This window comes from Melozone crissalis, unplaced genomic scaffold (assembly GCF_028551555.1).
Source record: "Melozone crissalis strain CALT ecotype California unplaced genomic scaffold, PUWL_Pcris_2 ptg000295l_1, whole genome shotgun sequence".
Taxonomy (NCBI): domain Eukaryota; kingdom Metazoa; phylum Chordata; class Aves; order Passeriformes; family Passerellidae; genus Melozone; species Melozone crissalis.
The window spans coordinates 293878-308367 of NW_026536047.1; the positions used below are offsets into that span (position 1 = coordinate 293878).

Here is a 14490-nt window from a genome sequence, read left to right on the forward strand (position 1 = left end):
CCCAAAAAATCACAGTGGAGCGCAGTGACTGTGTCAATTTTTAACTTTTTTTTCTTTTTTTTTTCCTCCTTAAAGATGACTCCGATTTACATCGAGACAGTTCTAACAAATTCATTCCTTGTTTCACAAAAAAAAAAAAAAAGAAATTATATTAAATAATTTCTGCCAATAAATAACATTTTCACCATTTTTTTTCTCCTTTCAACAGAACTAAAAAAAAAAAAAAGAAAAAAGAAAAAAAAAAAAGCAAGAAATAAAAATAAAAATTAAAAAGGAGGCAGTCTCCAGGCAACGGGCGTATGATCCTTCAGCATCGAGAACCCTAAAATCACCATCACTGCACCCCTGGAGGGCTTCAGGTCCTCCCTGGCCGAGCTTTGGTGGGATCTGCATCCCTGCCAGCTCCCCTGGCCAGGTGGGATCTGTGCCAGAGGCAGCCAGAGGGGTTCTCCCAATCCCAAAAAAGAAAATTAAGCTTGAACTCAACCCACCACCCGCCCCATTGCCGACTCCCCTCCTTGGACATGCACCTTGCTAGAACATGCAAAAAAACCCAGGCTGCGGGGAGGTGGGGGCTTTCCCTGGATTTGGGGGCTCCCTCGGCTCGGGGGGTCCCCTCAATCCCGGATGTCCAAGCTCCAGGTGGCAGCCGGGGAGGGGAAGGGACGGGCGGGAGCTCGGAGAGGAGGGGTCAGAGACAAGCCCAGCCCCGAGGCGCTGGATTTGGGGGGCAAAAGGAGGAAAAGGGGGAGATTGGGGGGCGTTTCTGGATTGGGTTGTTTTTTTGTTTTTTTGGTTTGCCGTGGTGGGGATCGGGGCAGGGAATTCTGCTCCCGAGTTGTCCCCAAAAGAGGGGAGGGGGGATCTCGGCTGGGGGCGGTGGCAGGGGAAGCCCGGCACGGAGAGGGGGCGTTAATTAATTGAGGGGGTAATTAGCACCCAGAGCCCCATCGCTGCTCCTCACCCCCTCGGGAAGTGCTTCAAAGGGAACAGGGGACCTGGCAGTGTGACAGCCACACGCGTGGGTGCCACAGGGACACAGGGACAACACCCAGCCCTTGGCCACCATCTCCAGGGTGGCACAGTGCAGCTCTAGGGATAAGGGGGGATAAAAATTCCACCCCTTGGCCACGTTCTCCAGGGCCAGGACAATGAAGATCCAGCCCTTTTCCAGAGCTGGGACACTGGGAAGCTGCAGTTCCACCAGCCCCAAGCATCATCAGGGGGTTGGATCTGAGCCCCCAAACCATGAAGCACAAAGACCAAAAGGATTTTGAGGAGGAGGAATTGGTGATGCCAGAGCAGGAGGAGAGGGTGGGGGGACAAACTGCCAGCAAAGCAAATCCCCCCGTGTGATGGGCAGGGCCCTGCTGACCCCCCCCACGCTGGGAACAGGGGGGTGCCAGGCTCGGGGTCCCGCAATTCCCATCCCAAATATCCCGACTAAAACCTGGCTGGCTTGGGTGAGATCCCAGCCTGGGTCAGCACAACACGCCCGAACATGCACGGGCAGCCCTGGGCACCACACACGGGCTCACCGCTCACAGGAGGCCCTGAAAGGACAAAGAAATACTCACAGACAAAAGGCAATTTGGCCCCACTCCTCGGACTGGGGGGAGAGAAGCTCGCTCCGAACATCTCGCAAAGCGGTGGGCGTGGAAAATAAAAAGGGATCAAAGGGAAAAAAAAAACCAACAAAAAAAAAGAAAAAGAATAAAAAAAAAAGAGGGGAAAGTGGAGGCATGTGACTGAAAAGTGTGGAAACCCAGCGGTCTGCTCACAGAATCCTAAAGAGCCCCGTGGGATTAGGTGACGTCTGATCCTAAGACAATCTCAAAGCTTCCTGGGAAGTTGCTGTTTTTCCTCTGGCGCTGGAACCGCCGAGGGAAGACGGCAACAAGCAGGGAAAGCCTTGGCAAAGATTCCCTGGAGAGGCTCAGCCCTGCCTGCAGAGAGCTCGGGAGAAGGGGGACAGGGAAAGCTGGAGAGGGGAGTGCTCCAGGAGCTGCTGCCTCAGCTGCAGGCAATGGCCAGGGCTGGGAAGGGAAGGGATCAATGGGAATCCCATAAAACACATGGGAACTGATCAATGGGAATCCCATAAAACACATGGGAACTGAGCAATGGGAATCCCATAAAAACCTTCAGAGCTGACAGGGAACTGAGCAATGGGAATCCCATAAAACACATGGGAACCCCATAAAACACATGGGAACTGAGCAATGGGAATCCCATAAAACAAATGGGAACTGAGCAATGGGAATCCCATAAAACACATGGGAATTGACAAATGGGAATCCCATAAAACACATGGGAATTGACAAATGGGAATCCCATAATACACATGGGAATTGACAAATGGGAATCCCATAAAACACATGGGAATTGACAAATGGGAATCCCATAATACACATGGGAACTGACCAATGGGAACCCCATAAAACACATGGGAACTGAGCAATGGGAATCCCATAAAACACATGGGAACTGAGCAATGGGAATCCCATAAAACAAATGGGAATTGACAAATGGGAATCCCATAATACACATGGGAACTGAGCAATGGGAATCCCATAAAACAAATGGGAATTGACAAATGGGAATCCCATAATACACATGGGAACTGAGCAATGGGAATCCCATAAAACACATGGGAACTGAGCAACGGGAATCCCATAAAACACAGGGGAACTCACCAACTGGAACCCTACAAAATCTTTCACAGCTCATGTGGGAAGTCACCAGCAAGAATCCCACAAAACCCTGCACAACTCATGTGGGAAGTGACCAAAGGGAATCCCACAAAACCCTTCACAGCTCACAGGGAAGTCATCAATGAGAATCCCATAAAACCCTGCACAACTCATGTGGGAAGTGACGAACAGGAATCCCATAAAACCCTTCACAGCTCACAGGGAAGTGACCAACGGGAATCCCACAAAACCCTGCACAGCTCACACTGGAAGTGACCAATGGGAATCCCAAAAACCCTTCACAGCTCACAGGGAACTGACCAACAGGAATCCCATAAAACCCTTCACAGCCTACAGGGAACTGACCAACAGGAATCCCAAAAAACCCTGCACAGCTCACAGGGAAGTGACCTAAGGGAATCCCAAAAAACCCTTCCCCAGCACCCCAGTCTAAGTGAAGAATGCTCAGAGTGACAGAATGCTCAGCTCCCACTCCAAAATCCCCGACCACACCCAGGGGTGTCCCCTGGGAACCCCCAGGATCCCTGTCCAGAACTCCCTGCCAAAATTCCTGCCACATCCATTTGGTTCTGCCCTCCAAGCCCTCCCTGCTCCCCAATCCAGGGGCTGCCCCGTCACCAGCACTCAGCCACATCTCCCAGAACCAGCAGTGCCCAAATCTTATCCCAAACCTTTATCAGCCATCCCCTGCTCCAGCTGCTGGGAAAGGCTGAGCTGCCCATGGCTCCTCTGGAGCAGCCAAGGGTGGGTGATGCCCAAAGCCACACACCCTGGGGGGACAGGGGGTGACAATGGGGTGACCACCCTGTCCCCAACACCCCAAACTGCTCAGCAAGGGCTGATGGCAGAGCTGGGAGTGGGGAATGTGCCGTGGGCTGGGCAGTTGTGCTGGTGGGGGAATGGGGGAGCTGCGGCCTGCAGGGTGTAAATCACCCCCTTTTCCTTTAAAACTCTGCCCTGCAGCTTTCCCAGGGATCACCAGACAGCAGAGATAATTCCTCTGCTCTGAATCAGAGGGATTCCCAAGGGAATTCTGCTGCACAAACTGGCTGCTCCAAGAGGAAGAGCCACGACAAGGGGCAGCGCTTCCCCCACCTTCTCCCTGTTTTCCTTTGGGATAAAGCTGAAATCCTGAAGGAAAAGGTGCTGTGATTGGTGTTAATAACACTGGAGTTACCCCTGGCTGTCACCTTGGAAAAGAGGGATGGATCCCAGCAATCTGCCTCCCAGGGAATTGGTTGCTAAAGCAGCAGCTGCAGGTAGGCAAGAGGTGGAAGAAAAGAACAGGAAAAATCTGGGGAAGAAAACGTGTGTAAAGAAAGACCAACCCAACCGTATCCTGAAGGGAAGGAGCTGCTTTGAAAAGCTCAGGCTAAGTCCAAATTGTGCCAAAGCCAACGACCCAAGTTGCCTGGTTTGACTGATTTTTGTTTTTTAATCCAACACCCCCCCAACAGAGGTTTGGCCTCTCGGGGAGGGCAGCTGGACAGCACAACACTCCCGGGATGCTCTAGCAGTTGGATTGGTTTCTAACTCAAAAAAAAAAAAAAAAAAAAAAAAAAGACATTTTTATATATATTGAACATAAATAAAAAAAAAAAATTACAAAATGGTCGCTTTCTTACAGAACGGATGCGGACTGGATTTATGGACGTGCCTCCAGGTGAAGTCGGTTTCTCCCCCTGCCCCCACCCCACCCCGCTAATAAATAAATAAAATTCATGACGTTTTGGATCCTCTGGCGTTACTGGGGTTTCTTGCCCGTGCCGTTCTTGTCCGCAGAGTTCGAGGTTACCAAGTTCACGGGGCCGTCCGCGTGCAGCGAATCCTTGCGCGGCGGCATGCGCTCGTTGATGCGGTCCAGCCCCCGCGCCTCCTCGAAGCTGCGGATCTTGTGCTGCGGGGAGAAGCCGCGGATGGCTGCGGAGGGAAGGGAGCACAGGGGGCAGATGTGAGCATCAGGATGGAATTAACCCCGGAGGAACCCTCCAGCACACGCCAGACACCAACGGGGACAGGTGGAGGGGACAGAAAGCACCGGGCTGGGTTTGGGGATTCTGTGGGGAGGTTTTGGAGGTGCCAGCGCTGTCTGGGAGCAGCTGGAGGCAAGGTTTAGGAGTTGCTCTGCTCCCTCAGAGCTGGCTCTTTTTGGGGAGGTTTGGGAATAGATCTGCTCCCTAAGAGCTCGTTCATTTTGGGGAGGTTTAGGATTTGCTCTGCTCCATAAAAGGACGTTCTTTCTTTTTAGGGAGGTTTGGGATTTGCTCTGCTCCCTAAAAGGAGGCTCTTTTTAGAGAGGTTTGGGATTTGCCCTGCTCCCTAAAAGGATGTTCTTTTTAGGGGAGGTTTAGGATTTGCTCTGCTCCCCAAGAGCTGGTGCTTTTTGGGGAGGTTTAGGATTTGCTCTGCTCCATAAAAGGACGTTCTTTCTTTTTAGGGAGGTTTGGGATTTACTCGGCTCCCTAAGAAGAGGTTCTTCTTTTTAGACAGGTTTAGCATTTTCTCTGCTCCCTACGGGGTCTAGGATTTGCTCTGCTTCCTAAGAGGAGGTTCTTTGTTTTTAGGGAGTTTTAGGATTGGCTTTGTTCCCTAAGAGCTGGTTCTTTTTGGGGAGGTTTAGGATTTGCTTTGTTCCCGAAGAGGTTCTTTTTCTTTAAGAGAGGTTTAGGACTTGCTCTGCTCCCTAAGAAGTTTAGGATTTGTTCTGCTCCCTAAAAAGAGGCTCTTTTTTTTTTTAGAGAGGTTTAGGATTGGCTTTGTTCCCTAAAATGAGGTTCTTTTTAGGGAGGTTTAGGAGTTGCTCTGCTCCCTAAGAGCTGGTTCTTTTTAGGCTGGTTTAGGATTTGCTCTGCTCCCTAAGAGCTGGTGCTTTTTGGGGAGGTTTGGGATTTGCTCTGCTCTCTAAAAGGAGGCTCTTTTTAGAGAGGTTTAGGATTTGCTCTGCTCCCTAAAAGGAGGCTCTTTTTAGAGAGGTTTGGGATTTGCTCTGCTTCCTAAGAGCTGGTTCTTTTTGTGGAAGCTCAGGATTTGCTCTGCTCTCTAAGAGGAAGTTCTTCTTTTTACACATGTTTAGCATTTTCTCTGCTCCCTAAGAGGTTTAGGATTTGTTCTGCTCCCTAAGAGGAGGTTCTTTGTTTTTAGAGAGGTTTAGGATTTTCTCTGCTCCCTAGGAGGAGGTTCTTGTTTTTAGGCAGGTTTAGGATTTGCTCTGCTCCCTAAGAAGCTGAGGATTTGCTCTGCTCCCTTAGAGGATTTAGGGAGGTTTAGGATTTGTTCTACTTCCTAAGAGCTGGTTCTTTTTGGGGAGGTTTTGGATTTGTTCTACTTCCTAAGAGCTGGTTCTTTTTGGGGAGGTTTTGGATTTGTTTTGTTCCCTAAGAGGTTCTTTTTCTTTAAGATAGGTTTAGGATTTGCTCTACTCCCTAAGAAGAGGTTCTTCTTTTTAGGGAGGTTCAGGATTTGCTCTACTCACTAAGAGCTGGTTCTTTTTCTTTAAGAGGGGTTTAGGATTTGCTCTGCTCCCTAGGAGGAGGTTCTTTTTAGGTAGGTTTAGGACTTTCTCTGCTCCCTAAGAGCTTTTCATGGAAGCATGGAATGGTTTGGGTTGGGAGATTAATATCACCCAGTTAAATTATCCCAGGTTTAACCATGGACATTTCCAGAGATGGGGCAGCCACAGCTTTTCTGGAAATTCCATCCCACCACCCTTACAGGAAAGAATTTCCTTCCATTATCCCAAACCTCCCCCTATTTTAACAGTATAGGAGGAACTGATAAACCAGACAGGTGCTTGCTGTCCCCAGAGAGTGAAATCTCAGGAAAATTTCAAAGCTGAAAAACACGACACTAAAAAATAACAATTAAAAAGAAAATAAAAATTTTTAAAAAAAGGCAAAACCCAGAACAACAGAACAAAGACACCACCACAAGGCTCTGAACTCCGACACAAACCACACACTGCAAACACCAGGAGAGGGAACAGCTAGTCCTTGGATCACAAAGGCAAAATTCTTGCATGACCAGGAGACACACGGGCAGATTTGGGAGGGATGAATCCCACGGAGGAATTTCATGTCCCTGTTCCATCACCGCGGGGACGAGCACGTCACCCTGGCCCCGATGACACGGACCAAATGTGAAACTCCTTTGTGCTACGGAGAATTTAAGGAAAAGGGGCCTCTGCCAAATCTTTTACAAGGACTTGGCTGGCTCACAAACAACTTCCCTTGGTAAGCAAAGCCTCTGTAGAGCTGTGTGGCCCCGCTTGGCATCGAGGAAAAATCCTCATGGATCTGTCATTCCTACACCCTACAGGCAGAGAATTGCCTCTCCACCTTGGCCTACCTGTGGGGAAGGCAGGGATTACACCAGCACCACAAAACCCTGTTTTCTAAGGGTTTTGATGGTGCTGGCAGATTGCAGGACCTCAAGCCCAAGGTCTCGAGCCGCCGCAGCAGGAACCGCTTTGGCAACTCCAAATAAAGGTGTCCCACTAAGGAATAAACTGTTCAAGCCTTGAACCAAACCCCTGGGTGTTTTTTCCTTCCCAGCAGGGCCTTGTCCTCCCCCCCTTCTGGTGATGCAAGAGTAAAAAGCTTCCGTTAAGGGCTGGTAAAGCTCTTTAAAATGAGCGCACGCACACACGGAGATGATTTGAGTCTCTCGCCGGGTTCTAGCCATACCTTCCCGTGCCTCTACCGCTTCTACTGTGGCTGCAATACAGAAGAACAGTGGCATGCAGAAATGAAGACAGGGAAAAACAAAAAAAAAAAAAAAAAAAAACAAAACAAAAAACCAAAACAAAACAGGAAAAAAAAAAAAAAAAAGGAACAAAAACAGAGTGACAGTGAGTGATCCGACATCATGGCTGCGACGCAGAGCCCGCGGCCCCCCAGCCCCGGTGGTGCCAAACGAGTGGCGAGAGGGGAGAAAAAGGTGACAGGAGGTGGAGAGGAAGGGGGGAAGGGGACCCCCGAGGGCTCAGGGGGAGTCTCCTTTCCTCTGGGTTGATCTGATGGAAGGACAGAGAGCAGAGAGTGGGGGCTTCCTGCTGTGTGCACTGCACAGGGACAAGCTCGGAGTAAGCTCTGCTCCCAGCTGGGTGGCTCCAGAACACTTTCGGGTGATCAGTTATGTGGGATTCACCCTCCACCACACAGAAGGGATCCCAGGGGATGCTGTGGAGCAGTGGGAAGGAGAGGGGCAGCCTGTTTTCCAGGGAAGGACAAGCAGCAGGTACTGGGCTGCTCCGCTCCCGGTGCCTTGAGTTGTAACAGAAAATCAGGCTCCAAATCCAGTTTGGCTTCAGCTCCACCTCCTGAAAGTGTTACCAAGCAACAAGGCACCACAGAGCTGAGCAATGTCCCCCTTCCTAAATCTGCTGCAGCAACATCCGAGGTTTGGTAGCCCTGCCTCAACATCTGGAAGGACGCCCTTCCCTTGAGCAGATTCTCTGGATTTTGGCCTCAAAACTGCAGCTTTTTTCACTTTGGACACAATGCAGAGGCCACGTGGTCCTGGGGAGGCCACGGAGGAAGGATGGAGCTGTGGCTGCACAGCTCTGCCCCAGATTCCGTGACTTTGTTCAGTGGATTTTGCCAAGCCCTGCTGGGAAAGGCTGGGGAGAGGCTCAGGAGGGCAGGGCCCCCCTCACTGCAGCCCTGTTTCCCTTTTCTGAGGTGCACAGGCACCCCAAAAGGGGGGCACAGCCCCTCCTCCTCACCCAGCAGACGGGGCTCCCATAAATTCACCGGGAGTGTGAAGGGATGTGCAAAATGGGAAAGGGTGGGAGGATGGGGAAAAGGGGAAGGGAAAGGGGTCAGGACAGGGAAAGGGGGGAGGAAAGGAGGAAGGACAGGGAAAGGAGGGTGGGAAAAGGGGAAGGACAGGGAAAGGGGGAAGGACAGGGAAAGGGGGGTAGGAGAAAGGGAAGGAGAGGGAAAGGAGAGTGAGAGAAGAGGAAGGGCAGGGAAATGAGAGTGGGAGAAGGGGGAAGGACAGGGAAAGGAGGGAAGGAGAAGGGAAAGGACAGGGAAAAGGAGGAGGGGGAGGGAAAGGGGTCAGGGACAGGGAAAGGGGTGTGGGAGAAGGGGAAGGACAGGGAAAGAAGAGTGGAAAAGGGGTCAGGACAGGGAAAGGAGAATGGAAGAAGGGGAAGGACAGGGAAAAAGGGGAGGGAAAAGTGTCGGGACAGGGAAAGGGGGGAAGGAGAAGGAGGAAGGACAGGGAAAGGAGAGTGGGAAAAGGGGGAAGCACAGAGAAAAGGGGAAGGGAAAGGGGTCTGGACAGGGAAAAGGGGGATGGAGAAGGGGGAAGGACCAGGAAAGGGGGGTGGGAGAAGGAAGAAGGACAGGGAAAGGAGAGTGGGAGAAGGAAGAAGGACAAGGAAAGGGAGGTGGGAGAAAGGGGAAAGACAATGAAAGGGGGAGGGAGATGGAGGAAGGACAGGGAAAAGGGGGAAGGAAAGGGATCAGGACAGGGAAAGGAGAGTGTGAGAAGGAAGGAGGACAGGGAAAGGGGGTGAGGAGGGCAGGAGAAGCCGGGAGATGCCGAGGGCAGCAGGGGCAGCCTGCAGGCGCGGGTGGGGCGGGTAAGGCAGCAGCAAAGGCCCAGCTTGTTTGTTCTGTCCTGGGGAGAGGCTTATTTTGGGGGAGAGGGGATCCCTGGCACCCTGAGAGCAGCCCCTGAGAGGGGAAGGTGCTGGAGAACGTCACAGCATGACCCTGTGCTGTGGGGATCCAGGGACAGAGCTGCTGCAGCAGCCACCTTCCCACTCAGGCTCTGTTCCCAGAACTGGGGCGACGGGGCTGTGATGGTTTCTATAAAAAAAGGGAAAAAATATCCATCCTCCTCTGTGGGCAGAGAAATCCATGAGCTTGGGAGTGCTGCTGCACCCTCCCTGGGAGCAGGCAGTGATATTGCCACGTTTCTGACTCGTGAACTCTTTAATCCAGGCAAACCCCAGGCCCAGCCCGGGGAGAGCTGCAGGAAATCCCCGGTGCCCATGGAAGGGGGAAGCTGGGGAGGTGCCAGGCTTCAAAGGCCGTGGCAGGGGAGGATTAACACACTGGATTACAGGATTCCCCCTGGGCCAGCTCATTCCCTGAGCACCAGCCAACCTCCCTGCCCTGGGAGGGGAAGGATCGGATCCTTTGCTTTCTGAGCTGCTGAGGGAGGCAGAAAATTTGGGAAGAAACCTCCACAACTACCTCAAAACCTGAGAGGAGACTTTTGTGAACCATCCAGCCCTGGAGGAACCTCGTTCCTTTGGCTGGACCTTCCTCCTGTTTGGGATTCATGACTTTTGACAGGGGCAGATTGAGAGGGGTGTGGTCGAACGAAGAACAAACAAGCAGCTGTGTCACTGTCACATTCACACAGAGGCAGTGTCACTGTCACATTCACACAGAGGCTGTCACACAGCAGCAGCACAGCGAGGTGAGGCAGAGGATGTGCACCATGCAGCGTTAGAAGGGAAATCAAGGAGAAAAACTTGTTGCAGAAACAAACAATTAAGCACTAAACATGCTTTAGGCAGGGTGCTGTGGGTTTTCTTCCTCGAGGGTACAGCTTGGCATCTCTCCACACCCCCACCTACACCTCCTGCTTGGCAATCCTTCCTCCCCCAGGGGCCTGAACCCTGGCTGGGGTCCCCTGGCACCCTCCAGGCCGCCCGTGGGAGCTGCCCCAGGGGTTTGGGGCAGGGGGATGCAGGGGCAGGGATACTCACCGGTCTGCAGGGTCTGCCTCCCCCCCGAGAGCACTCCCAGGGGCAGGGTACCTGTGGGGGTCAGGCCTTTGAGGGTCAGCACGCTCTCACTCTCCTCCCTGCAGGGAACAGCAGCAGTCACACACTGAGTTACAGGCTGTGGTGGGTGTTGTGGGATCATGGATCATGAGAATCATGGAATCATTAAGGCTGGAAAAGACTTCTAAGGTCACCCAGCAGCACCACTACCCACGTCCCCAAGTGCCACATCCACACATCTGTTCAACCTCTCAGCCCTGGACAGCACAATCCAGTACTTGGCAACCCTTTCCATGCAGAAATTTCCCCTAATATCCAACCTGAATCTCCCCTGCTGCAGCCTGAGGTCGTTTCCTCCCCTCTGTCACTTGTTATTTGGGAGAAAAGTCCAACCTCGACCTGGCTACAACTTTCTTTCAGGAAAATGTGTCCTGAAAGAGTCAGGCAAAATCACCTGTTCTAGGAAGTTTTTCCCTTCTTTTTTTCCTAACCAGTGTTCCCCATCACTCAGCCCCCAAATTAAACTCAGTCCCAAAATGAAGCCCAGTGCCCAAATGATGCTCAGTCCCCAAATGAAGCCCAGTCCTCAAATTAAGCCCAGTTCCAGAATTTAGCCCAGTCCTCAGTTTAAGCCCAGTCCCCAGATTAAGTCCGGTCCCAAAATTTATTCCAGTCCCCAAATTAAACTTAGTCCCCAATATAAACCCAATCCCCAAACTATGCCTAGTCCCCAAATTAAGCCCAGTCCCCAAACTATGACCAGTCCCCAAATTAAGCCCAGACCCCAAATTATGCCTAGTCCCCAAACTAAGCTCAGTCCCCAACTGAAGCCCAGTCCCCAGTTTAGGCCCAGTCCCCAAATTAAACTCAGTCCCCAATTTTAAACCCAGTCCTCAATTTAAGCCCAGTTCCTGAATTAAGCCCAGTCCCCAAATTAAGTTCAGTCCCCAAATTAAGCTCGGTCTCCAAAGTAAGCCCAGTCCCCAAATTAAACTCAGTCCCCAATTTAAGCCCAGTCCCCAAATTAAGCCCAATCCCCAAATTAAACTCAGTCCCCAATTTAAGCCCAGTCCCCAAATTAAGCCCAGTCCCCAAATTAAACTCAGTCCCTAATTTAAGCCCAGTCCCCAGTTAAAGCCCAGTTCCCAAATTAAGCTCAGACCCCAAATTAAGCTCGGTCCCCAATTTAAGCCCAGTCCCCAAATTAAACTCAGTCCCCAATTAAAGCCCAGTCCCCAGTTAAAGCCCAGTGCCCACATTAAGCCCAGTCCCCGAATTAAGCCCAGTCCCCAAACTATGCCCAGTCCCTGAATTAAGCCCAGACCCCAAATTAAACTCAGTCCTCAACTGAAGTCCAGTCCCCAATTTAAGCCCAGACCCCAAATTAAGCCCAGTCCCCAAACTAATCCTAGCTGCCAAATTAAGCCCAGTCCCTGAATTAAGCCCAGTCCCCAAACGAAGCCCAGTCCCCAAACTATGCCCAGTCCCTGAATTAAGCCCAGACCCCAAATTAAACTCAGTCCTCAATTGAAGTCCAGTCCCCAATTTAAGCCCAGACCCCAAATTAAGCCCAGTCCCCAAACTAATCCTAGCTGCCAAATTAAGCCCAGTCCCTGAATTAAGCCCAGTCCCCAAACGAAGTCCAGTCCCCAAACTATGCCCAGTCCCTGAATTAAGCCCAGACCCCAAATTAAACTCAGTCCTCAAATTAAGCCCAGTCCCCATTTTAAGCCCAGACACCAAATTAAGCTCAGACCCCAAACTAAGCCCAGTCCCCAAACTAAGCCCAGTCCCCAAACTAAGCCCAGTGCCCAGTTAAGCCCAGTGCCCAGCCCATCCTCACCGAAGGACTGAGAAGACCCGTGCCATCTTCCCAATGGCTCTGATCTTATTCCTGATGATCTCCTTGCGCACCGTTGTCCCACCTGAGGGAGAGAAAAGAGCAGAGAGCAGCACGTTGGAGGCTTCCTGCTCTGCAGGGAGGGTCAGCATGAAGCCCCTGCCTGACTCCAGGAAAAGAAATCATGGTTTGTACAGAGTCACAGCTACACCGGAGAGAGAACGGTGCTGGAAGGATGGCATCAGGATGGCACCGGGATGGCATCAGGATGGCACCAGGATGGCGGTGAGGAGGGCAACACCAACGAGATGGCACACACGGAACTCGAGAGGGCTAAAGAGAGTAGAACCACCACAGGACACGGACTCGGGGAGGTGTGGCTGCTGCCAGGTCGCCAGCTGGGCCCACACTGCACAGGATGGGACACAAATGACTCAGCCATGAGGACACGCTTTGCAAGGCAGGGCACGGAGGGGCTGATGGGCACCGCTGGGCTCGCCCGCAGCGGCACACAAGCATCAGCTTTGGCATCCAAGGAGCGCAGGGAAGGGCTGGCCCGAGCCTGGCAGCTCTGCTCTGACCCCACACGGACACAACAGAACGGGGGGAGCTCCCCTTCCGCTCTACGGACCCGACGGGAGAGAGAAACATAAAAAAAGCACGGAGGGAGCTGAAATCAAAGGGAAAATTCGGGTGGAAAGAGGGAACAAATCCATCTCCTCTCAGCTGAGATTCCTCACATGGCCCAGTACACATCAGGACAGGGAAGCCAAACCCAGGGCTAACATGCACCATGGCTCAGCCATGCACTACGTGGCTGCATTCAGAATCAGGTAGAAACGTGACCCCCGTTTCTCAGAGTTCCTGGAGGAACGCAGAAGGGTTAAAAAACACATGGAGCTTATGTTAAAACTGAAAGGGGATGAAGAGACTGCCCCACTAGTCAGCTCTGGAAATCCACTTCAAGGATCTGGTGGCACAGGCAGTGATAATTAAGCTCGTAGCAAATTCTAGCTGGGTACCTTTCGGATAGCTTGAAATGTAGTGATCTTCAGGGAGAGGAGACACCAAGAAACAAGTAGATGAAGACAGAGATAGAAGAAACAAATTTAATTTTCATGGGAGGGAGGAAAGAAAAAAACCAAAAAAGCAAAAAACAAAACGGAAATGCAATGGGATAAGCGGGTTAGAGTCTCCACCTGGGGCCGAGGCAGCTCAGGCCCCACTTCTCGCTGCCCCCCTCAGCTTCCTCAGGTCACCAACTCACTCCTGAGTCCCCCCAAAATCCAAACTGCTCATCAGCTCAACCACTGATTTGTCCCCTTCATGCACAGCTCAAAAGCAGAGCCAAACCCAGCGTTTTTGGGGAGGGGGTGACACGAGAAGCCACTTTACAGAGGAGTTCACTGCAACAGATGAGAAGATCGGGTGGATATTTTGGTGCAGAAAATTCTGAATTGGGGGAAAAAATAAGCAGCAGCCTGTGTAAGGAGCAGGAAACCATTCCCAGAGTAGCTGGCAAGAAGTGTCTGTCGCAGTGAATGTCATTTCATTTCTCTGTGACTGAACAGCAAAGGAGAAAAAAAACCCCAAACATTCCCTACCCAAAACTGCAAAAAGAACTGGAGACCCTGGCTGGGCATCCAGCTATAAATCAAGTGCTGCTCAGACATGAAAGAGCTTGCCCAGCCTTTCCCCCCGCTGCTCTGTGCTGCCAGCAGGGATATTTTACCTTCCAAGGTCTCGTCGCCATCCGAGATCAGCTCGTCGTCGGAGCAGATGTTGAGGATGTTCACGAGCATCTCGGTGACTGCAAGAGGCACAGACAGAGAGGTCAGAGAGGCCTGGGCATGCAGAGGGATTTGGAGGGCCAGGGAAGGATTTCAAGGTCATCTGTGCCCTGCAAGTGGGAGCCTGAAGACACTTTTAGGCACAGCCGGCTGGTGCCCGCAGCGGCGCCGGAGCAGACGACACACGCTGCATCTTCTGCCAAGGAGGTGGATGCAGGCCAAGCACATCACAGAGGAACCAGACGTGGGGAAGGAGGTGCCAACATTCCTGCAGAACAGCCTGAGCTCCCTCAAGGTCCCCCCTCCCCATCCTCACCCACACCAAAGCCACCTGGCTCTGAGAAGGGCCAAATCTGGGGAGAGGGGGATTCAAACTTTGGTGCCTCAAAGTCAAAAAAT

At 51.8% G+C, this 14490-nt stretch overlaps 1 protein-coding gene and 1 long non-coding RNA gene across 3 annotated transcripts in view; both read right to left on the reverse strand.

Moving 5' to 3' along the window:
• Positions 1 to 776: 776 nt before the first annotated feature.
• Positions 777 to 3096, reverse strand: LOC128949791 (uncharacterized). Its single transcript, XR_008484285.1, has 2 exons — positions 3049 to 3096; positions 777 to 2959 (listed from the first exon to the last, which is right to left on the reverse strand). It is a non-coding gene; the product is annotated as an uncharacterized LOC128949791 (long non-coding RNA).
• A 1299-nt stretch (positions 3097 to 4395) lies between these two features.
• PPP3CC (protein phosphatase 3 catalytic subunit gamma) overlaps positions 4396 to 14490 on the reverse strand; it is a 55597-nt gene continuing 45502 nt past the window's right edge. The window contains exons 10-14 of one of the 2 annotated variants that reach the window (XM_054294637.1): positions 14034 to 14111; positions 12305 to 12386; positions 10444 to 10541; positions 7397 to 7426; positions 4396 to 4634 (exon numbers count right to left, since the gene is read on the reverse strand). In XM_054294637.1, the coding sequence (XP_054150612.1) occupies positions 4459 to 4634; positions 7397 to 7426; positions 10444 to 10541; positions 12305 to 12386; positions 14034 to 14111 (464 nt within the window). In that variant the 3' untranslated portion in view covers positions 4396 to 4458. The remainder of the gene's footprint in view (positions 4635 to 7396; positions 7427 to 10443; positions 10542 to 12304; positions 12387 to 14033; positions 14112 to 14490) is intronic. The other variant, XM_054294638.1, reaches the window with a different exon arrangement.